Source organism: Oryctolagus cuniculus, chromosome 19, assembly GCF_964237555.1.
Source record: "Oryctolagus cuniculus chromosome 19, mOryCun1.1, whole genome shotgun sequence".
Classification (NCBI taxonomy): Eukaryota; Metazoa; Chordata; class Mammalia; order Lagomorpha; family Leporidae; genus Oryctolagus; species Oryctolagus cuniculus.
This window is the reverse complement of record NC_091450.1, coordinates 16,166,515-16,190,439: the sequence shown is the minus strand read 5'-3', so window position 1 is coordinate 16,190,439 and position 23,925 is coordinate 16,166,515. Positions and strand designations below refer to the sequence as shown.

At 51.4% G+C, this 23,925-nt stretch overlaps 1 protein-coding gene across 1 annotated transcript in view; it reads right to left on the bottom strand.

The window, feature by feature from the left end:
* Positions 1–617: 617 nt before the first annotated feature.
* USP31 (ubiquitin specific peptidase 31) overlaps positions 618–23,925 on the bottom strand; it is an 89,059-nt gene continuing 65,751 nt past the window's right edge. Inside the window, exons 12-16 of the mRNA XM_017342525.3 lie at positions 22,997–23,116; positions 20,460–20,685; positions 14,641–14,799; positions 12,164–12,316; positions 618–8,319 (exon numbers count right to left, since the gene is read on the bottom strand). Of these exons, the coding sequence (XP_017198014.3) occupies positions 6,749–8,319; positions 12,164–12,316; positions 14,641–14,799; positions 20,460–20,685; positions 22,997–23,116 (2,229 nt within the window). The 3' untranslated portion in view covers positions 618–6,748. The remainder of the gene's footprint in view (positions 8,320–12,163; positions 12,317–14,640; positions 14,800–20,459; positions 20,686–22,996; positions 23,117–23,925) is intronic.

Genomic DNA, 23,925 nt, shown 5'->3' with positions numbered 1-23,925 from the left:
CCTGCTCATGGACACTGCACCCCTCAACTCAGAGTAAGCACCTCCACACTGGGAGAGGCGAGCCATCTGCAGCCTGGGCTTCTAAAACACACTGAACTACTGCGATCTTTAGTGCCCCCAAGTGGTCACGAGCGATATGACACCCTCAGTAGGGAGTTCTGTGCTGCAGACTAATGACAGCTGGAAAAATATCAGAACCTGGTGGTTAAATAGGATATTAAGTAAGAGAGGGCTGAGAAAAACCACCGCTCTCTCTTCCTCATAATAAAAATGTGACAGAAGAGGGAAAATAACAAGTAGGAAACGTGGAAAACCCGGGGTCGGGTTAGAATGGAATTCTGGGGCTCAAGATCAAGTCCCTCTGCTCTGTCATGGAGGAAATGGTGAATGTTAACCCCTGATTATGCAACCACAGAAGCATGGATGGCACTGGCTGTCTTCAAGTTCTCCAGAGTATCTGCATTTATCCTTCTGTAACCAGCTTTCTTAAAAGTTTGATTTAATGCAATTTCAAGGCATTTTGTTTAGACAGATGCCCTGTACAAATTAGTTCAACACCAAAAAAAAGACATCCGTTGGCAATGGGGAGAAGAGAGGAAGATGGCTTGAAGAGGGCATCGTGTAATAAATTTATTATGTTTTGTTACATTTTCCACTTTTAATTCCAACCGTATGCTGTATAGTCAACTGCTGTTTCGGAAATAAAACGTCTTAAACATAAAAATAGAGACTCTGCTTCTTAAAAGTGCATTCCCCTTGAATAATAAAACATACAAATAAATAACAGAAGTCGGCGACACATCTCATGCACTTGTCTTCTAAAATAATTTAAAACATTATGATACACTTTCTTCCAGCCTCCAGGAAAGACATCCTGCCTTCCAGATCATTGTACAACCAAAGAGGAAACTTCCACAGAAATCACTCCTTGGGGGGGGGGGGGGGGCGTGAGCAATGCCAAAGCATCTCGTGTACGGTGGTAGGACATGCGGCTTTCAAGAGTCAGTGTGGAAACGGAGAGGCTGTTTCTGTAGTGGGGCTTGGATTCAGTTTTAACCAGTGGTGAGAGGCACGGTTGGTGAGCGAACCCAGCTAGAGCGCCAAGTGTGGGTCAGAAAGCCGCTCTGTGTGATGACGCCACGCCACTTGGAATAGCACCTGGGAGACCTCCTGCTGCATTTTCAGATACCGTCACTCTGGGTGGCCTTTCCGAAGACACAGTTCCTGGAATCCTTCATTCCTGAAACTGCGGAGACCACCAGGCCACCTGGGTTTATCTTCCTTTTGTGGGCAGCAGAATGCACAAGCCGCTGAAACACCTGAGCACCCACAGCATTCTGAAGAGGCCCCGGCGCACTCAGCTCACCACAGATTAAAACCGCGGATCAGGTACTGCCAGCTGTCTGGATGAGGACTACTCGGTATGTAAAGACAGCAGTGAGAATTGCAAATGAAAGAAAAAAACTGAAGAGAATGCCCTACATTCATTTCAACTGCAAGAGAATTCCTGGAGCTACACTCTGTGTGAGGAGGAAGTCCAGTGGAGAACGGGCCACCAGGGGGTCTGCTAGGACCACAAGCAGGTGACCGGCCTAGCTCAGCGGGCACAGCTTTTCAAGGCTGGAGAGGCGGTTTGCCACTTTCTAACTCGGACTGACTGCCCTCCTGCCCCAGCTAGAAGTGCGGAAGGGACACAGCCCGCAGGGCCACTCCCCGGGAGCCCAGTGCCCACGGACGGGCAGGTGCGGTCAGCAGCCGTCCGTCCGTCTTTGCCTCTGGCACACAGCGGAGGACTCGGAGTCCTGAGGGCCCTGCCTGGCAGTGATCTCGCCTCGGCTCTCAGCAAAGGGACGGAGGATCACAGCTCCGACCGCCGCCTGGGAACACCAGGGCTGGAAAACAGGAGGCAATTCGGGGACCGCCCCCATTTCCCAACGTTTCCTGGCAATGATTCCAGGGAACACTGGGTGCCCCGATCTCAGACAAGTCATTCAGGAGAGGCCAACATGTGCCATTCTAAAAGGCCTCTTAGGAACCCCTCTCCTCCCCCAAACTGGGAAACACTGGTTCTAGGTGAATGAGAGATGGATCTAGAATCTACCCGCTGTACGACACCCCCGTGAGTCCCTCGGGCCTTAATCTTATTGTAACCAGGGGATGGGTCTCTCCAGGGCCTTCCAGAACAAATCCAAGTCTCTACAAAAGCATTTGAAAATCATTAGCACTGTTTGAAGCCCCAGTCTTTCCTGGTGACGAGAGAACTCTAGAAGATATAAAAAATTAAAATCTATAGAAAATGGCAGGTTATTTTTTAGAACAAAATACTTTGGGAAAGTCTTCAGGCTAAATACAGTATATACACCGATATGTGTTCAACATAGTCAATTCCACTTCTGCTTGCAAAACACTTATTTTACACACAATCTTGCCAATGATCAAAAACCTCATCAGAGACGTTTGATCAAAAACGTCGTCAGAGAAATATATGTAAAGCAAGACAACACATTCATGCGCTCCTATACTGATTAAGCCACATTGTAAAACGTTACAAATTCAAAAATAGAGCTCCATAACCTAAGAGTGGCCTTTTTCGTTGTTGTTGCTTTTTTTAAAACTTAACATTTTGTAAAGTCTGTATTTTTCATGGGTTGCTTGCATAGGTAGTAAGAGCATGCGTTCTGGGTTAGATGGAGGCCATGCAAAAAAACTGTTACTTGGGACAGAGATGATCGGTCATGCTCAAATGCAGCTGCAAAAACGAACATTTTGGGAGTTGATCAAAAGGCAGTGTGAGACACAGAATGTTCGTTCAAATAAAAGCATTGGATCCCCCCCCCCAATATGTAGTCAGGTTTAACAATAATATGCCCTTTATGAAATTAAAGCCTGCACGGTAATAGCTACTTTTTATATTTATGCTTATGATAGGCACTGGTTTGTCAATACATTTTGCCCTTCTCAATTCCAAGTAACACAAAGTTCAATGCACCTCCGGAATGTGGTTTGATGAAACGGTGCTCAGAATTTGCACACTGTCTCAGAAGTCCAACCCAAAACACTAATGATCTTTGCACCCATTAATTATAATAACCTATGTAGGAAACAGTAACTTCAGGAGTTCAGTAATTAGAGTGAAATGTTACATGTCCATTTAGAAACACATTTATTTGGAACTCACGGGAGCTTGGTCACAGCTGCAGCTACTGTTCCCTTTACACACTGTGCCTTTTGTCATGACAGTTATTACAGAGGGATGACAATTCTTCCCAGTTCCCCAGAAAGCCCCCACACCCATGCCATACAAACGGAGATGACCAAATTCTAACGTAAAGCGACTGGGCAGTGGATCTCCCACCCCTCCACGGTGCAGACAGCTCCATCTCAACTGTGGGAGTAAAATGTCTCCAGAGACAAAGCAGGGGTCTTCCGGTTTCCAGACAGAGCTGACCGGCTCCAGAGGAGCTGACGGACCAGAGTCCACGTGGTCTTTTTACCGAGGACCGGCAGGGACATCCGGGTGGTACTCCCCAGGCTCCTCCTTAGCAAGTTCCCGAGGCGGTCAGCTGTGCCTTGACAGGCAAAGCAGGCTCTCCATGAACGTCTGCACAATGAATGAAAGAAGAAAGAATGGCTACCAACAAGTGTGAAGCCATGCACTGGTAATCACAGTGCTTCAGGCAAGCGGCAGTCCCACACCCGGCCCTGCTGGGCCACGTGTTTGTTCTCACTTCAGGTTAAGCTGCTTTTAGGATGAGAAAACACAAAAGGGGTGGGAGACCTGGTCAGGTGAGAGGCGCCTGCCAGTGGTTTCTTTGTGCTTCCAAGTTATCTAAGGGCAGGGCCTGAAGGAACGAGCCAAGCTAGGGCACTGGCAGAAAGAAATCAAGAAGAGACGCCTTTTCTTTTTAAAGCAACACTACAGATACAGCACTACTGCAGGCGACCACTCGGTGCCTACCAGGACACACCTGCTCTCAGCAGGCCCTGGGTGTCAACCAGAAACCTAAGTTGGCAAACGAGTTTTAACCCCAAAACACAAAAATGTTCATTTTGCCAAGTATCACTGGGAAAATAAAAAGGTAAACACACGTCCCTAACCCTACAGAGCAACTGAATTGAACTAAGTGAACAATCTTCCCTTAAGATACTTTATGCCCCAAAAAGGGCCTCCCAAATTTTAGGCAAAATATCCTTTTCTGTGGCTTACAGTTGTACCACGTAGCTAGGGACAATGAAATTTCCACTGTTCACCAACCAGGGAAACACAATGGCTTAACGATGCCTAGGCAACGCCATAACAGTTCCTGTTTTCTTTTTCTATTTCAGCAAATCTGAAACAAGGACTAAACTCCAAAGACAGATAGTTTACAGATTTTATTAAATTATAGAAATTTTATTTCTAGAGCTCATGAGACGTAAAGGGAGTTCTGGAGGTTTTCTTCCCCCCCCCCCCCCCCCATCAAAACACTGGACATAATGGAAAACACATTCCTAGAGAATTTGAGAATAAAAAAAAATTTACCACTGTGAAAATTAAACCAGCTTCTATTAATGCTTGTCTGACTACAGCGAAAGAGTGTTTATTAAAACCCTTTGTCTAATCAAACGATAACTCTAGACCAAGTCAGAGCTTCCTCACACAGGAGGTATCACGTGGGCTCTACCTAGTAAACAGACGACAGGCTCAGAGCAGACAGTCCGCTCCTGACACCGACCACCCACGTCCGGCGCACCTTCTTCAGGAATGAACATGCCGGCCCACTGCAGCACAAACACTGAGGGGGCCGTGAGCAGGCCGATGGAGGCGGCACCGGCACGGACGCAGCCAGTCCCCTGCGGCCACCCTCCAGCACGGCAGAGTGCTTTGGGAAGTCACTGAGAACTGGGGGGGGACCTCAGGGGTGTGCCACGGGAAACGGGCTCCCATCCGATGAAATCCATGGAGCGCTCGTGGTTAACTTTCAGAAGGCCGAATACGTTACATCTTAGCTATTGCCAAGGTCTAAAATTCCAAGCTACCTTCAACACAAAGAGCCTCGGCACTTGCAAGTTACCAGCGAATGCTCAAAATAGCAGCAAAATAAAGTTCAGTAACCTACTGGAAGTACATCCAAGAGGTATTCAAGAAAAAAAATAAAAAGAACGAGAAGGCAGTGCAGGGTTTCCAGCTCCACGTGTGTATTTTCTTTGCAAACACAGCAATACTGAAAAGGGATGACACAAATGAATCTGTGCACCAAGAGCCCAGGAGGAACCTGACACTCTGTGACCCACCCTCCAAAGTTCAGATTTTTAAAAACATATGAACTTAGCACACCATATTTTATGGCAAAGTGACAAATGCTATCCAGGGAGAATCGGGACCATGACTCTCTCGACGGTATTAAAAAAATAACAATAAAGAGAAGAAAAGCTAAAAATTGAGCAGAAAAGTACTGCCAGGAGACCTCGAGAAAAGCTGGAAAAGCTGTCTCTTGATTATCTGTAGGTTCTCCTTTTTCTTAACAAGAAACGCCGTTTGCAACGACGCCGCCAGACGGAACACGCTCCAATCCTGCTAGTGAGCTCTGGCGTGAGATTACATCTTCAGCACAGAGGAGAAACAAAGGAGTTAGTGCAAAGCGTGGTAGCTAGGACCCACGGGCAGAACCCGAAGTGCGCGTGGAACCCTCTGGCACCGGCCGCTTCCACGTGCCACGGCTGACGTGTGCTCTCCGCGTTACGAGGCGAGGAAACACGAGCGTGCAGATGGGGAAGCACGAAGCGGTCAACTTCCAACAGAAAGAAAGCAACACAGGGAAAGGAAAGGAAAGTGTACAGATGCGTCCATCCAGTTTAGAATCCTTTTTTTTTTTCCAGGACTCTTCCAAAGGTATCAACTGCCCTCACTACAGTTTAAAACCCCCATGGCCTTGGCTAGCAAATTCATAAGGAACTTTCTGGCTGTCCAGTTTGCCACCTCTTAGGACGTACTATGGCACACACGTCTCTGCAGACACGAAGGCAGAGAGACTCTTCGACCTCTGAAACGTCTGTGGCAGTAGGAGAAACAACAGTCACCCGCGTGCCATCCTCCTCTTTAACCCCGTTACTGAAGCGCATCGAGCCTAGACCAGCCGAGTGTATACCTGAGAAACATTAGTGTGAAAATATTGCCCTTTACAAAGACTGCAAGATGGGCCGGAAAGTGCAGAAAGCAACAGTTTTTCCCTCGGTTTGTTTCGTTGTTAGCGTCACAGTTTTCAGAGCTCCCGGTGCCACCCGACAATCGGCAGAGGGAGGCCGAGTCAACAGCTCACCCCACTACTCACTAACGCCAGCGTCACTGCTTCACAGGTTTCAAAATCCTAGTGTCCGCCAAAAGTCATCAGAGTTCTCCAGAAAGAAATATGTACAACTGCTAGAGGGGACTGTCCAAAGGACCGCTACGAGTATTCCAGTTAGCTTGGGGTCAATGCTTTGCCTATGGCTGTTATTTGGTTCAATGGCAGAATAAGGCGACGCTTTTAACAATTTGCAATTGAATTCTATCTCACATACACACACACCTACACACACACACACACACACACACACACACACACCCACACCCACCCAAACATACCCGCAGTCAGCCATGTGACCCGAAAAATACAAAACAAAAGCAGAGCGGGCTTTGGTGGGAGGGGCAGGGTTCCAAATAAATAAACATCTTTACAGAGGAGACGCTGGCTCGCTCGCTCGCTCGCTCGCTCGGTGTGCAGCGACCTCACTGAGGTCTCTGGGACGGCCGTGCAGGGGTGCTCGATGACTTTCTGGAGGCTTTCTCGGCAGGCTGCCTGCCGCCAGGAGACGAGGGCGCTCCGGAGTCGAGCGGGGAAGACTTGGATCTGCGAGCGGACAGCAGGGAATGTTTAGCGGAGGCGGGGTCCTTGGGGACGAGCGGCTCTTTCCCGAGCACAGTGGCCTGTGTGGCCTGTGGCTGCTGGGAGCCGGGTGGCCGGAGGCCTCGCTCTGCCTTCTCATCCGCGCTGTTCTTACAGCCCGACTTGGCGGAGCCCCCGCCGGCTTTTCTGGAGAGCAAGGCTGTCTTGCCGAGGTCCGTGGAGCGCCGGGTCTCCTTCTGTCTCAAGGCGGACTTGAAGAAGGACAGCCCCTTGTCCTCGGACTTGCTGTCCCTCTTCAGAGCCGACCTCGCGCTCGTGCTGGGGGAGCGCAGGCTGGCCATGGAGGAGCTCCGGACGTGCTTGCCGTCACCCCTGCCCTCCCCAGCTCGGGCCTGGCTCACCCGGGGGGAGCTGGGCTTGGAGGTGGAGGTGACGCTGCCTCGGTCAGAACCCAGGCTCTGTCTGGAAGCCTCACGACTCAGGCTGCGCTCCTGAGTCCTGCTCTGCCCAGCGGGGAAGGGGCCTCTGGCTGCGGGGCCGGAAGCTTTTCTGGCCGATGTCGAGGAAGCGGTGTGAGCGAGGGCAGAAGCCAACTTCTGCTTCTGCGGAGAGGGAGAGGACACAGAGTCCTGGGACTTGGGTGATGACTCCTTCTTGGGCTGGGCGGGGGCGGGGGCCGAATGCCTTCCACTGGCCCTGGCAGAAGACTCGGCTTTGCTCCGGGAACGGGAGGGCTTTCGAGACACCTGGACGGGAACAGGAGAAGAAGGGGACGTGCTAGAAAGAGACGAGTCCTGGCTCGCCAAGGCTGGCCTCCCCTTCCGCAAGCTCTTATCCGGCTCACAAGTGCCTCTGGGGCCAGGGGATCTCTTGGTTGTGCTCTCTGGTTTCTTTGTGAGGGAGCTCGGCTGGCTCGGGGCTTTTGCCTCTTTGACTGGAGAGCTGTCCACGGAATCGCTCTGGTCCACGTAAGCAATCTGGTTGTTGTTATCAAATGGATCAGAGATGGGGGGCAGGCGCTGCCCTTGTGCTGAGTTTTTGCCCTGTGGATCCGCAACACCAGAGCTGGATCTGCGCATGTCTGACTCATCTCTGAACACACCTTCCATGACTGCCAGAGGGGCTCGGCCCACAGCCCTGTGCTCGCGCCGGCTGGGACTGTCGCTGGGCTCCTGGTAACTGCTAGCCAGGTTCCTCAAGCTACCGAAGCAAGAGATGGAGACCTTGTCATCCGCCGCCTCCCCGATCTTCTCCAAGGTGGAGGCCGAGCTGTGGATCGGAGAGTCCCCCGAGAAGCGGGAAGGAGAGTTGGAGCGCATCTGCAGCTTGGCAGACAGCGACCAAGAAGGTCTCAGGCAGTTTTCGTTGACGGCCAAGGGGCTGGTCACAGAGGACCTGGATGACAAGCTCTGCCGCTGGACACTTCTCACGAATGGCCGAGTAGAAAAGCCTCCTGAACACAGCAAAGAGAACACCGTTAAGCTGGACCAACAGAAACATTCCAGTGACACCTCCAGGTGATGAAGATGGGACAAAGGCAAATGACCTGGAACGAGAGGAACACGAGCCGCAGAGGCAGCCCGTCTTGGGTCACGGAGGGACTGCGCAGCTTCGACCTCCACGAGCCCACTCCCCGCACCCACACAACAGGGCTCTGCTCACTCAGGGGCCAGCCGGGTATTCTCGCTCCTTGTCCCTCATCAGGGTCAGCATGCTTGTCTTGGCAGGGCCTAAATGCAACAGACTGTGTGGGCCGACCACTCAGCTCTGCCCCTGCATCACTAAAGCAGTCACAGTGATGCATAAACAGGTGTGCGGTGTTCCAAAGAGAGTTCCTTTATTAAAAAAAAAAAAAAAAAAAAGGCAGGGGTCCTATCTGTGGGCTAGTTTACCTACCCTTGGTCTAACTCGCAGGGGATACTGTGAGGATGAAACAAAATGTTGGGAGTTCTAGGGCTGGCGGGGCACCTGTACTCCACCGATGCTCTCAAGGCGTGAGCTGCCAATCCAGCCGCTTCAACTCACAGACGGATAGCCGGGCTGTGCAGCAGTGACGTCTTTGACCAAGATGACCCAAGCTAACGGCAGAGCCAACAGCAGACCCGGAGCCCCTTGGTCCCCACTTCCTGGCACGTGTTGAGCTAGCCCCTAGTTACTGACTAGAAAAGTGAATCAGGAGTGGGCATCTGGCACAGCAGTTAAGATGCACTCAGTAATGCCTGCATTTCACATCGGAGAGCCTAGTGAAAGTGCCGGCTGCTCTGCTTCTGCTCCCAGCTAATGCGCCACCCAGAGAGGCAGGAGGGGGTGGCGCAAGCAGTTGAGTCTCTGCCACTTACGTGGGAGACCTGGCTGGAGCTCTGGGCTCCTGGACTCGTTTTGGTCCAGCCCTGGCCGTGGTAAGCATATGAGGAATGAACCAGCAGATGGAAGATCTCTCCTTCAAATAAATAGAAAAAATTCTGAAGATTTATCCACTTATTTGAAAGAGTCACAGAAAGAGAAGGAGACAGAGATCTTCCATCTACTGGTTCACTCCCCAAGTGGCCACAATGGCTAAAGTTGGGCCATGCCAAAGCCAGGAACCAGAAACTCAATCTGAGTCTCCCAGGGTAGCAGGGGCTCGAACGCTTGGGCCATCAGCCACTGCCCTCCCAGGTGCACTGACAGGAAGCTGGACTGGAAGTTGAGCAGCCGGGACTTGGCTTGGACTCCAACACGGGATGCCACCATCACAGGAAGCACTCGTTGTGCAACAACGCTGGCCCCAATCAATTTTGTTTAAAAAATCAACAGAAAGAACCAAAGAGACTTAGATACAACCTACTCTGATCCTGAATGATTTAAAGCTCCCAGAGAAAATATGCGTGATTAGAACAATATAACTCCTATTTGGAGTGGCTTAAAACATCCAAAGAAACAAATCTACATTAAATTCTTTGCACGCTTGATACTGCGGCTGTGGTATTTATAAACCTCTGCAAGGATGAGACCCTCAGAGACAAGCTCTGCTTTGTGGGCACCGCCCACATCACTGAAGAAGATGTGCTTAGGTGGGTACTGATGTCAGCAGCTACACTGTTAAAAACACACGGGGCAAACCACATCCAGGCTTCCTGCCAACACCACAGTGAACCCTAGTGAAAACAGCCTCTGCCTCAACAAGCAAAGCTCATTAGCTGGTTTTCCCAAGCTGTAAGGACTTAGAAGTTCTAAGCGTGGCGATGACAGTCCAATGCTGTTATTTTGCAAATAAAGAAGCAACGAGACGGAAGAGGTGGCAGAGCCAGGGCTGCAGCACAGACCTCCTGGTCTGGCACTCGTCTTCCAGCAAGCCCCACTCCAGGTCACCCTCTCGGAATCATCCATCACCCACAGGAGCGGATCACAGCGATCGAACTGCTGGCCGCAGAATGAAGCTTGTTGCAGGATGAGTCACCGGCTCATTCTGGAAGCTGAGCTCACCCTCCTCTCCCCCCACCTCTCAGTGCTGGCTGCTTGATCCTCCCGTGCCACCTGGGACCCTGCTGGAACTGCCTATGTGTCCTGTAAGTAAGGGAAAGCTTAAAAAACCAGCCCAAGTCCAATTTTTACCATGTTCCCAGTTTTTACATCGTGCCTGTCTTTAGAAAAAAGGGGTCTGAGGCTGAGAGCCAGGAGACTCCAAGCCAGTTTGGGAACAGTGACTCCGCTCCAGGTGGCCCTGAGCAGGGCACAACCCCTCGGAGCACTTTGAAAATAAAGAGTTGGGGGGCTGGCGCTGTGGTGCAGCGGGTTGAGGCCCCAGCCTGCAGCACCGGCATCTCATATGGACGCCAGTTCATGTCCCAGCTGCTACTCTTCCAATCCAGCTCTCTGCTATGGCCTGGGAAAGCAGTGAAAGATGGCCCAAGTCCCTGGGCCCCTGCACACATGTAGGAGACCTGGAAGAAGCTCCTGGCTCTGGCCTGGCCCAGCTCTGGCCGTTGTGGTCATTTAGGGACTGAGCCAGTGGAATGGAAGACCACTCAGTCTCTCTGGCTCTACTTTTCTGTATAACTCCTCTGTCTTTTTTTGTTTTGTTTTTGTTTTTGGACAGACAGACAGACAGTGAGAGAGAGAGAGAGACGTCTTCTTTTTCCGTTGGTTCACCCCGCAAATGGCCGCTATGGCCAGCGCGCTGCAGCTGGCACGCTGCGCCGATCTGAAGCCAGGAGCCAGGTGCTTCTCCTGGTGTCCCATGGGGTGCAGGACCCAAGCACCTGGGCCATCCTCCACTGTCCTCCCGGGCCACAGCAGAGAGCTGGACTGTAAGAGGAGCAACAGGGACAGAATCCAGCGCCCCTCTGTCTTTCAAATAAATAAAATAATTTTTTTTTTTTTTTGACAGGCAGAGTGGACAGTGAGACAGACAGAGAGAAAGGTCTTCCTTTTGTCGTTGGTTCACCCTCCAATGGCCACCACAGCCAGCGCTGCGGCCGGCGCGCCGCGCTGATCCGATGGCAGGAGCCAGGTACTTATCCTGGTCTCCCATGGGGTGCAGGGCCCAAGCACTTGGGCCATCCTCCACTGCACTCCCGGGCCACAGCAGAGAGCTGGCCTGGAAGAGGGGCAACCGGGACAGAATCCGGCGCCGCAACCGGGACTAGAACCCGGTTTGCCGGCGCTGCAAGGCAGAGGATTAGCCTAGTGAGCCGCGGCACTGGCCAATAAAAAAATTCTTAAAAAGAAGAGGGGAGGGGAGGGGAAGGGACAGAAAAGAGAGTTGGGGCCAGTGCTGTGGCATAGCTGGCAAAGCCGCCACTTGCAGTGCCAGAATCCCATATGGACACCAGTTCGAGTCCCAGCTGCTTCTCTTCCGATCCAACTCGCTGCTATGGCCTGGGAAAGCAGCAGAAGATGGCCCAAGTCCTTGGGCCTCTGACCCACATGGGAGACCCAGAAGAAGTTCCAGGCTCCTGGCTTCAGATCAGCACAGCTCCAGCCACTGAGGCCATCTGGGGAGTGAACCAGCAGACGGAAGACTTCTCTCTCTCTCTCTGTCTCTAACGCTGCCTTTCAAATGAATGAATAAATCTTTAAAACAACAAAAAGGAAAAAAGGAGTTAAAGCGCTAGTTTCCATGCCAGACCTTAAAGGGGCAAAATGATGAAGCAGGAGAACGCTGTGGGAAACGCAGGAAAAGCTGCTGCTCCTGTTAGAGTCACAGCTGGGCAGCCCCACTCTCTTTAACCCCCTCTCAGTTCTCCCAGGCTCCTTGAAACTCACTCCTAACCACAAGGCACTGTGCTGTGCCCGTCACCAAACGCCACACCCACCATCATCTTCGCTCCTTTCCCCGGTCATCTCTACAGACTCGGAGAGCGAGGCCAGGGAAGTGCGTCTGGAGGAGGCCGCAGAGGTCACGCTGGCTTGCTTGCTCCCCGGGAGTCGGCTCACCCAGTGTTCACACAGAGAAGAACTTGTGGAGCCTGCAGAAAAGGAAGCAGGTACGGGTCAGGCACGGTCCACAGGCAGCCGGCACTGCACGCACCTCACAGACACTGCAGCCTGCACTGCACCCGCCCTCAGAGGGACTGCAGCCTGCACTGCACCCACCTCACAGAGGGACTGCAGGCTGCACTGCACCCACCTCACAGAGGGCCTGCAGCCTGCACTGCACGCACCTCACAGAGGGACTGCAGCCTGCACTGCACCCACCTCACAGAGGGACTGCAGCCGGCACTGCACCCACCTCACAGAGGGCCTGCAGCTGGCACTGCACACACCTCACAGAGGGCCTGCAGCCGGCACTGCACCCGCCCTCAGAGGGACTGCAGCCTGCACTGCACCCACCTCACAGAGGGACTGCAGTCTGCACTGCACCCACCTCACAGAGGGCCTGCAGCCTGCACTGCACGCACCTCACAGAGGGACTGCAGCCTGCACTGCACCCACCTCACAGAGGGACTGCAGCTGGCACTGCACCCACCTCACAGAGGGCCTGCAGCTGGCACTGCACACACCTCACAGAGGGCCTGCAGCCGGCACTGCACCCACCCTCAGAGGGACTGCAGCCTGCACTGCACCCACCCTCACAGAGACAGTGCAGTCTGCACTGCACCCACCTCACAGAGGGACGGCAGCCTGCACTGCACCCACCCTCACAGACACTGCAGCCGGCACTGCACCCACCTCACAGAGGGCCTGCAGCCTGCACTGCACCCACCTCACAGAGACAGTGCAGCCTGCACTGCACCCACCTCACAGAGGGACTGCAGCCGGCACTGCACCCACCTCACAGAGGGACTGCAGCCTGCACTGCACCCACCTCACAGAGGGATTGCAGCCTGCACTGCACCCACCTCACAGAGGGACTGCAGCCTGCACTGCACCTACCCTCAGAGGGATTGCAGCCTGCACTGCACCCACTTCACAGAGGGACTGCAGCCTGCACTGCACCCACTTCACAGAGGGACTGCAGGCTGAGCTGGGGTACCTTGTTCCACACCCAGAGTGCAGCATTAACTCCCAGACCGAAGCATCCACCAATTAAAACGAAAAGATGGAAAGCAGACTCCAATTTGTAACAATAAAATGCAAGGCAAAATGAATACCTCATAATGCAAAGTCTGAGCCTTAAAATAGTTAGCAGGAGGAGGCATCGCACATAAATTCATTTGCCCACATGCCAGGCGCTGTTTTGAGCACCTGCAGTGATATTTCTGTCACAAAGGAGGAACAGTACACTGTTTTCTTCTTAACTCTTTTCATAAACACACACATATACCCCCTCTCTGTCAGTGTGTCCTGTCTGTTCCAGGGTGGCCCTTACACATATTTTAGGGCCACAGACACTGCTCTTAAAACCGGGCACATGAAGCAGCAGGAGGCGGCCAGCAGAGGGCGCTGAGAGTGTCAGACTCCAGAAAGCACAGGGCAGGCCTGAAGCCCTGGGATCCCATGTGCTGTGAAGTAAGTGAGCTGGAGGGGTCACTCCACTCCACTCCACTTGATGCTTCCTTTTAGCTGCTCTCTCTACCCTGACCACACCATGTCCCAGTCCTCTGTCACATTCTCTAACAGTCAAATTCCTCCTTAACAGGCACCCATCTCCTTGTCTGGATTACGTGTGGTTGTGTCCACACCATGCGTGGGTACTGCTTCCTGAGTTTATTAACTCAACAGACGAAATCCCATCAGGCGAAACCTCAAGACATCTAATATGAGAGGGCTTCAAAAGTTCACAAAAAATGGAATTAAAAGACAATGCACATTTTCCACAAACTCTTTGGAGCCCCCTTGTATTATTCAGGCTACCAACCCTTTCCCTAACGGGACAGACCAGTCTTCTTACTGGAAAGACAGACCTGTGATCAGTGATACTTTAGCCTGCACAAAACGCTTCTGCACACTTTCTCCTCATTTGATGTGAGGCGGGCAGCATCACACCCGCATTCCAGATCACAAGCACGTGGCCGTGGCCCTGACAGGACACGCTCCAACGACGCTTCCGAGTGGCACGCCAGGCTGCTTTTCAGATTCTTCACGCGCTCCTCTCACAAGCACACGTCCTGGGCTGTCTCTGAGGCAGGCCCCGCCCCGGCCCTCCTTGAACTCCGCCAGTCCACACCTGCTCTCACAGTCTACCCCTCTTCCTTGATTGCAATCATGCTGGTTTCCAGATTAAATGGAAATCTTGAGAATTAATCTGATCACACTGACAGTCAGGAGACCTTCTGGAAAGGTCCTCTGGGCCGTTAATTACAATCTTCTACTCTGGAGAAAACCCCCCAAGGTCAAGAGCCGGCTTTACCTGCCACCGAGCTGTTGGCCGACCACGACGGGATCGCTGTCCGCCTCTGGTAGAAAAGGATGTAGGCTGTCTGCGTGCAGACCTCGTCTTCCGACAGCTGCTGCACGTCGCTGTCGTCGAAGCAGTACCAGAGGCCGTCCACGGAGTTTTTACAGTACGCTGCAAACAAACAGCCCGCCATCAGCACCCAGGCACCCGGCACTGGACAGCCCATTCTACCCACAGACACCCTCGCTACAGCTCCCAAATTAATTCAAGAACTTTTTAAGGCTGCATGTAGTAACCCAGAGGTGAAATGACACTCAGGCAGACTGTCTCAAGAAATTCCACACTAGTCCGAGTACAGGCAGTTCTATTTCATCTTAGGAGACTGCCAGGGCTAACCAACTGTGATTCAAGCACCTTGTAACATCCTAGTGCTTATCAGAAATAGAAAACAGCAGGACTAGAAATGAGGGCGTCAATAACAGCAACAGCAAGTACTTGTTTTAAGACTTACTATGCGGCCGGCGCCATGGCTCAATAGGCTAACCCTCAGCCTTGCGGCGCCGGCACACTGGGTTCTAGTCCCGGTCAGGGCACCGGATTCTGTCCCGGTTGCCCCTCTTCCAGGCCAGCTCTCTACTATGGCCCGGGAGTGCAGTGGAGGATGGCCCAAGTGCTTGGGCCCTGCACCCCATAGGAGTCCAGGATAAGTACCTGGCTCCTGCCATTGGATCAGCGCGGTGCGCCGGCAGCAGTGTGCCAGCCGCAGCGGCCATTGGAGGGTGAACCAACAGCAAAAGAAAGACCTTTCTTTCTCTCTCTCTCTCACTGTCCACTCTGCCTGTATGTTAAAAAAAAAAAAAAAAAAAAAAAAAGACTTACTATGCGCCCAGCATCTCATTTAATCCTGAGATGTGTTCTATCCTGATTCCTGATTTAGGGGCTCAGTGAGATGGCCCCCTTTGCTCCAGGTCACCAAGCAGGTGAAGGGCTGGGCCCGGTTCACTTCTGGTTTATCTAGTCCTTGAGCTTGCACTTAAACCCCACCCTGCCTGGCGCCCCTCAGTGGGGAGTGCCAACAACGCTCCGCAGATGTTCTCTGGAAGCTCATGCGCCCAGGAGGCCTCCCTGCAGTTCAGGTCCTAGGCCTGAGCTAGAAACAAAGAGCACTCAGCACCAACGAGAAGAGACAAACATTTTTTCAAGAGTTCACGAAGGCAGCAAGTCAGCCCGGAAACCTGCATCAAGGAGTGTCATAAGCGTGACCCGGAAGAGTATATTATTACCACACTTTCTGAAAATACCCATTTACTGGGGTGAGGAGTAAGTGCCAAACAGCCAGCTGCAGCTGGACTATACTGATGATGGCCCCAGGCCGGAGCACAGAGGTCCCGAGGGGTGCTGGGAGTGACTCTCTCAACAGGCCACAACCACATTCATGAACACGGAACCCTACCGCATGAAGGGGACCCAGGCGAGGAAGGGCTGTACCAGAGCCTAGGAATGCAGAGGGAAGTCATCTGTAGCTGCAGATTCACCAGAAGCAGAAGCGGAGAGAGAGAGAGAGAGAGAGACAGAAGCGGCAGATGGAGCTGTAAAAACAGCAATTGCCTGGCCGACGGTGTCAGGTCAGACCGGGTGCATGGATGAGCCAGCTGGTGAGGCGGCCGCTATTCGGGAGCGGTGGGTGGGATTAGAACTGTGAGAGGGGAACACACCCAACAGACAGCGACAGAACAACCTGGTGCTTGCTTCAGGCTGCCTCTCCCCCAGGGGTCTGTTCTCCGTCACAGCATGCAAACGGAGGCAGCACGGTAACTCATTAATGGGTGAACAATGCAATTACAAAATAACTCCAACTGGCGTTCCTTCCTAGCTCTGTTTTCTGAAGTGTTTTCTAGGCCAGGGCTCCTCAGATTGTGGCTCACAGACGGGCGCCAGTCCTCAAGAAGAGAAGCAAGGAACTGGAGACCAGCATTTAAAAGCCTTTATAGCAATCTGATACCGCTGTGATATTTTTATTGTATTTTTGTAGAAGTACTGGTTCATGAAGGATTGGAAAGCTTAAAATAGAAGGAGAGCCCTACCACCACAGATGGTAGGAGAAGCACTGTTCCAGAATCCGCACACAAGTTAGCCGCACACATTCTGTGTAATTATAGCTAGAATCAGCGCCAAGTCAAGGAGAAACATTCCAAATGGGAGCTGACGACCGGCGTCTCTACCTCGACAACGCGGAGAGTGTTCACAATGTTCTCGAAACATGTTATGTACCAGGAAAGCTGCTGTGTGGCTCAAGCATGGAAAAAGGGGGATGAATCCAGGAGGTATCCGAGCACCTTTTCTGCTAATGGGCCCTGTGGGTAAGCAAAGTCACTTCTGGCTCACTACTGTGGCAGCCAGGTTCTAATAAGGCTACCTGCCTAAGGCATGCAGCGGGGAGGAGGGTCTGGCTTCTGACCCAGGCTCCTCTCACTAAGTCGTACTGCCCTCAAAGGGAGTTGAGGCATTTTCCAGCCTGTTCTATGAAAAGAACAATGCTGAAATCCAGCCCTCAGTAACTTCTTGCTGGAAACCACCCAGCAAGTCACTCCATATTTTCCTGCAGAGGTGTTGCAATGGGAGATGCATTCTTTACCGAAGCTGGGGCTGCATGAATCTGAGTCAGGGGCGCTGGCAGAGGCCTGGTCAGGTTACCAGTGAAACTGAAGGGCCTCCAAGTCCCTTTCCCTGCGGGGAGCCCAGGAGCTTACAACTCTGACTCAGTATCAAAGAAGACAGACGAGAAATGGCCACAGAAGCAAAATGCCAACTAGACACACAACACTGATACAAGTGGCCTCCGGAAATACAAGCATAAAACACGCAAGACCTGAGAGATAAGAGGGCATATTATCATACTCAGAACTCTGTTCAAACCAAGGCAGGAGGTAAAATCACTTAAACTTTCCGTGAATGGGAACTTTTGTCTTCCACACAGTCTCAGTGTCTTTTGAACTCCCCTATCTTCTTTCTCTTCTTGAAGGTGCTTCCTAGGGCAAGCAGAGGTGACCCAATCCATTCCATTGTGAGATCCGCTCCAGGTTGGGGTCTCCCTTCTCAGAGACAACTGCTTGCAGCATGTAAATACCTAAAGAACTTGAACTGAGGCCAGTGTGGTGGCATAGAAGGTCAAGCCTCCGCCCATGTGGGCACCGGTTAGAAACTTGGCTGCCCCACCTCCAATCCAGCTCCCTGCTAATGCGCCTGGGAAAGCAGTGGAAGATGGCCAAGTTAAAAAAAAAAAAAAAAAAGAGTAGTAGTTCAAAAAGTAAGTGTACCCAGGCTGGGAAGGCAATGGGAAGGGAGGCTGTGGCTGACATCTGGGGAAACTCCAGGGATTTAAAAACAGCAACTGGCAGGGCGCAGACCTCCCTCACCTACCCCTGCCTTTGTAAATGACATCAAAGGTCAGCATTAGCATTCCGGTGTCCTGATTCAGTGACAGAAGTCCCTGAGAAACACACATGGGAAAGGATGCAAAAATCTGAGGCCTGGCCACTCCTACAATTGAACAAATTAACAGTATTACCCTCCTGCGGCGCTGGCACACCGGGTTCTAGTCCCGGTTGGGGCGCCGGATTCTGTGCCGGTTGCCCCTCTTCCAGGCCAGCTCTCTGCTGTGGCCCGGGAGTGCAGTGGAGGATGGCCCAAGTGCTTGGGCCCTGCACCCCATGGGAGACCAGGAGAAGCACCTGGTTCCTGCCATTGGATCAGCGTGGTGCGCCGGCCACAGCGCGCCGGCCGTGGTGGCCATTGGAGGGTGAACCAACGGCAAAGGAAGACCTTTCTCTCTGTCTCTCTCTCTCACTGTCCACTCTGCCTGTCAAAACAACAACAAAACAACAACAAAAAACCAGTATTATCCTCACTTCAACCTTACGTAAACAGATGTCTAAGCAAGCAGCCCTAAAATCTGCCTGTCTTGAAAAGGCTCCTGAATCTCTTTAGCCCAGCAATTCCATTTCTGAGACTCGATCTCAAGGAATTACAATATTAAAACTCAGAAAGAACAAGTACACACACAGTTATATAAAGACCAGCAACAACACAGATGTTCAGCAGTGGGCAACTGTTATGTAACACTGGTGGTCCATCAACTGAACATCCTACAGCCATCAGAGAGTGGCTCTAAGTGTCGACATCACAAGAACACTGAAGTGGCGACACTAAGTGTGAAGATCAGGATGTAGAAGCACACACAGCCACTCGTTTCTCACTGTGCTTCTGTGACTGTGAAATTCTACGTGACCCTGCCCCTCCACTCCACAAGCTGGAGGTGCTGCAGGGCAGGCAGCAGACGCTGATCCCAACAGCTTCCTCGCCAGCACTCTGACCACCCTGTCTTCCGGCCCTGCCCCTGCCCACCGCTCACACTTCCACCACAGAACCTACCACACGTCGCTGCTCCTCCTACGTTTCACTTGCCCCACACCTCCCCCTACTGGATTATGCTTCCAGAGGGGGCTGGGACCTACGCGCCTCTGGTGTGACAGAGCCCAGCCAGACTAGACATGAGGCACTCAATAAATGCTCACCTGGACAGAACATTCCAGTATTTAATCACAGCAGTGTAAAACAATGGTAAAAATTATAGAAAAACACTGATAGTATATACCATATATCAAGGTGTTACCCATATAAAATGGAACATTATTTAGCCTTTAAAAAGAAGGAAGAAAATTTTTTTCTCTGAGAGACAAAAAGAACTCCTACCTGCTAGTGCACTTCTCAAATGCCTGCAATGGCCAACACTGGGCCAGGGGGAGCCAAGAGCTAGGAACTCAATCCAGGCCTCCTGTGTGGGTGGCAGGAACCCAACTACTTGAGCCATCACCACTGCCTCCCAGGATCTGCATTAGCAGGAAGCTGGAGCCAGGAGCCAGGAGCCAGACCCAGGAATTGAACCCACATCTTCCAATATAGAATGTGGACATCTTAACCACTGTCTTAACCTCTAGACCAAAAGCCTGCCCTTAGAAAGAAAACGTTAATACATGGTACAACATGGATGAACCAAGCCAGTCATGAAAAAGACAAATACTGCCTGATTCTACTTCTAAGAGGTACCAAGAGTAGTCAAATTCAGACAGAAAGTAGGGTGGTTGCTAGAGGCTGGCAGGTGAGAGAAGTGGGAATTCTTGTTTAATGGGATTGCTCCTGCTGGGAAGATGAAATAAATTCTGGAAACAAATAGTGATAGTGACTACATGACAATGTGAATGTACCTAATGTCCCTGAACAATACATTTTAAAATGATAAGTTTTGTTATCTACACTTCATCACAATCTTTCAAAGTGTTACCAATGGTTGTGCTGGAGCCCGTGGAAAGTGGTATCCTTTCTAACTCTCTCTAGTCTCTAAATCTCATATACTGAACATAGCTGCTCTTATAAAAAAGTAAATTTGACTGTAAATACAAAAAGAAAAACCCTTCCAAGTCACAGTAAATAGTGGTTCACAATGACTCCAAATAAGGGAGAGACTAAAACCTCAGGACAGTAGAGCAAATCAAGTAGGGAGTGCAAGCCAGGCAAACAGGAGGCAAACCCTCAGCGGACCAGACGATGCTGTTCACGTCTGCACCGCTCGCCCAGCCGGGTCAGTAACTACTGGAGGAAGAGCTTTAGTGCATTCGCTCCTGGACAGAGACCAGAGGGTGGAGACCGCCTTTACTGGTGGCACACAACCTTGGAGAAGAGCAAGTGAGGTCCTGGGGCCACGTCCCTCTGTCCCAAGGACAGCCTGCCTGAAGGAACCGAAGCACAGACATGCGGCCTCTCGCGCTGCAGACCTGTGTAGTGCCCCCCTTGCATGGTGCCATGATGATTGCACACAGCATACAGGTCATAGATGTAGTCCTCAGGGTCCCTCCCGAGTCCATAGGGCCGTCTCCACGGGGACCAGTGGGATGGCAAACTCCAGCTGCTCTGGCTTCTCTTAACCACATGAGGTGTCATGTCCAGGCCAGTCAAAGGGAACTTGACCATGTTCTGCAGTTTCATACGTCTGTCTCCTTCCTATTAGAAGAAGAAAAACAAGTTCTAACAACATTTTAACGCAAGCAGACGGCAGATCAGTTTAACGTGGAACGAGGATCCTATCAGCTGAAGCTGTCTGAGCACCTGATGTCCCTAGACATATACATAATAGAGAAATCGACTAATCGTTTTAACTCTCTGGAGGAAGAAGTTTTATTATCACAAATAGCAGAACCAGAGTGCATCTACATACAGGAGGTAAATTAACCCAAGTCTTTACTTCCTCATCTGTTGAAAGTGTTTTAAATTTCTGACTTGCAAAAACAGTTTCAGGTAGCTCATCCTGATACTCGGTCACTGAGGCATGAAAATTCCAGAAGTGATGACTATGCAAAGAGCAAACCCCAGGGCCTAGCACAGAAGAGCCTGCAGTTAACAATGCCCTGTTCCCTCCCCACCTTCTCCAGCTTCATACAGAGGACTCCAAAAAGTATGGGGAAATAGAAGCAAAAATAAGTTTATTCTGGTTAGTGCAAAACATGTTCTTTTTTTCCATAATACATGTTTTCCATGAACTTTTTCATGACCTTTCATATGCAGATTTCAAAATTTTTTTAAAGTACAATGAACTTCTCTGTCAACTGCAGTTTCCACAAACTTTCTGAAGTCCCTTCATATTTATTTAATTTACAATCTTGGGTAGTCTGTATTTTCCATTAAGCCCAGGGGGAAATTCAGGAAAACACAACCACTGGCTGAATAGTATTTACTACATGCATGTTTCGTATGTCTTTGGGAACTTCAAAAGCTTGATCAAGCATGGATGTGCCCACCCCAAGGAGATATGGAATTATTCAGGCAAGAAGAACGTTCGTAAGAGAAAGGGAGGATGGGGCCTGGATGGTCAGGAAGGCCGGGCTGAAGAACTGAGACCTTACTCTGCAGTTCACGGGGAAGCCCTGGGCTTTCACGGGGGAGGCCACGTCCTCAGAGAGGAGGTGAAGAATGACGTGAGCTGCACACATGACATGTTGGGAGGCGTCGCAGGAACCAACTAAAAGACTGCAACCAGCTGGGAAGTAAAGAGAGTCTGAACCAGGCAGCAGCAAGAATGGGGAGGAGGCACGAGCAAGCTGTGAGGTGAGTGTCTAGTGAGGGGCACAAGAACGAAGCAGAAAGGGCGACACAGCCCACTGGAGTCCAAGTTGCTGGAAGGGCAATGATATGCCTTCAAAGAAATGGGAAGCAAGGGAAAGTCTGAGGGGCAGGAAGGGAACAGAGAAGGCTGGGATCCAAATCTTCAAGCAGAGCCCAACAGGAGGAAGTTGGGGCACCCAAGGCAAATGTCCACTCTCAATACTACAGGAGCCGAACCCAAACATCTGGATGAAAGCCCCAGCCCAGGGCCCATGTGTGTGTCACCCCTGACACCTCCACGTCCTCAGCGAGCCCTAATCATCACCACCTCCACAACTCTACCAGGCCATCAGCGCTCCATTGATGACTGCATCGACCTCCGCCCTCAGGTGCCCCATCTTCACTCCTGTAGCCTCTAATCTGTTCTCCAGAGAGCAGTCAAAACCACACCTCTGGTGGGCTACCTTCCCTGCGTACCAGCCCTCATCACATCTTACTCTGCCTACAAGGCGGATACGCTTGTATAACCAGCCTCTACCCACTTCTTCCGCCCCAGCTCCCACCACTGTCCCACGCACTGGCGGGCCAGCTCCACTGGCCTCTTATAGCCCCTGCCCTTGCTCTACTCCCTCCAGCCCTGGCTCTGCACATCTTGCAGACACAAACCTTAAAGCCAGGCCTCACAGACTCCACCAATGTTTACCTCCCATTCACCATTCACAAATGGGGCTGTCTGGGATAACCCTCCCTCAGAGAATAGACAGCTTTTCTTTGGGGGGTGGGGGAGGACTGACTCACAAAGCAAGACAACTCAAGTACTTTTCTTTGTGTATGTCTATGACTCATCCCCCACACTACACAGCTGCTTTGGGGTAGCCAACATCCGTCATTGCATCAGGTAGAAACAGAATTCCAACTCCCCCAGAATGGATCTCTGTTTATTTTTTTAAACCCAAAGCACACAAGATGTACAAGTCTAGAACAAACCCTCAAGACCTGCCATGTGAACTCAAACATCTAGGATCTCAAGGATCTCAGATGCTCACATTTTGCTTTGGGAGAACAAAACGCGACACAGAACAGAGAGGCAAACGTGTCTGTGACTATACACACAGAATCACTGGATCCAACAGGGACACCCGGGAACCTCACCAGTAGGGGGCATAAGAGACTTAGCCGTGGCTTGCTTTTCCCTCCCCAGAGGACCCCTCACCTGCCGAAACCTCTTGAGGTGTATAATGAGCACGTCGGGCAGGGTCCACAGGCTCAACGTGATGCTCCCCTGCTGCAGCTGCTTGCAGTGTGGGCACCGCCAGGCGTCATCTGGGGCAAGCTGGAAACAAGGCGCAGCTTGCGTTAGCTCCTCGCAACACAAAGCTCTGTGACGGCGACACGCGGGCGCCCGGTCAAGTCCCGCTGCTCACTTTCGATCCAGCTCTCTGCTATGGCCTGGGAAAGCAGTAGAAGACGACCCAGGTCCCTGGACCCCTGCACCTGTGTGAGAGAGCTGGAAGAGGCTCCTGGCTTCGGATCAGCTCAGCTCTGGCCGTTGTGGCCAACTGGGGAGTGACCCAGCAGATGGAAGACCTCTCTCTCTCTCTGCCTCTCCTTCTCTCTCTGTGTAACTCTTAAATAAATAAATCTTTTAAAAAAAATCAGAGAATCAGACAGAAAGGGACCTAGACTGACACTGGTGAGTCCCCATCTCTGTGTGACATACTCCTCATATGTGGCCACACGGCTCAATGCTTACAGTAAAGAAAATTTGCTTTTTAATTTCCAGTATTACAAACAGACGCTGTTATCAAATACACTAAGAACGTCAAGCCAATGTCTAACTGCTCTGATCAGTTCTAAACACTATACTGATAGTGTCTGTGCTGCTCTCAGGGTAAACCACCAACTAGAGATCCTGGTCTCTTGCTGATCTACCTGACTCTGCTTAGCAACGAAGGCCCTATCCACTCCAGCAGGCAGTGTGTTCACTTTCAGACTGTCTGCTACAAGGTTCTTCCTCATAGGAAGACAAATCACTCTCCTGTCATCCGTGATATTTAAATTCTGCTTTCCAGACAAAATTAAGTTCAATCCTTCATCCACAGGATGGTCCTTAAAGTGCCTGATCCCTGCTAAAGGCCTCAT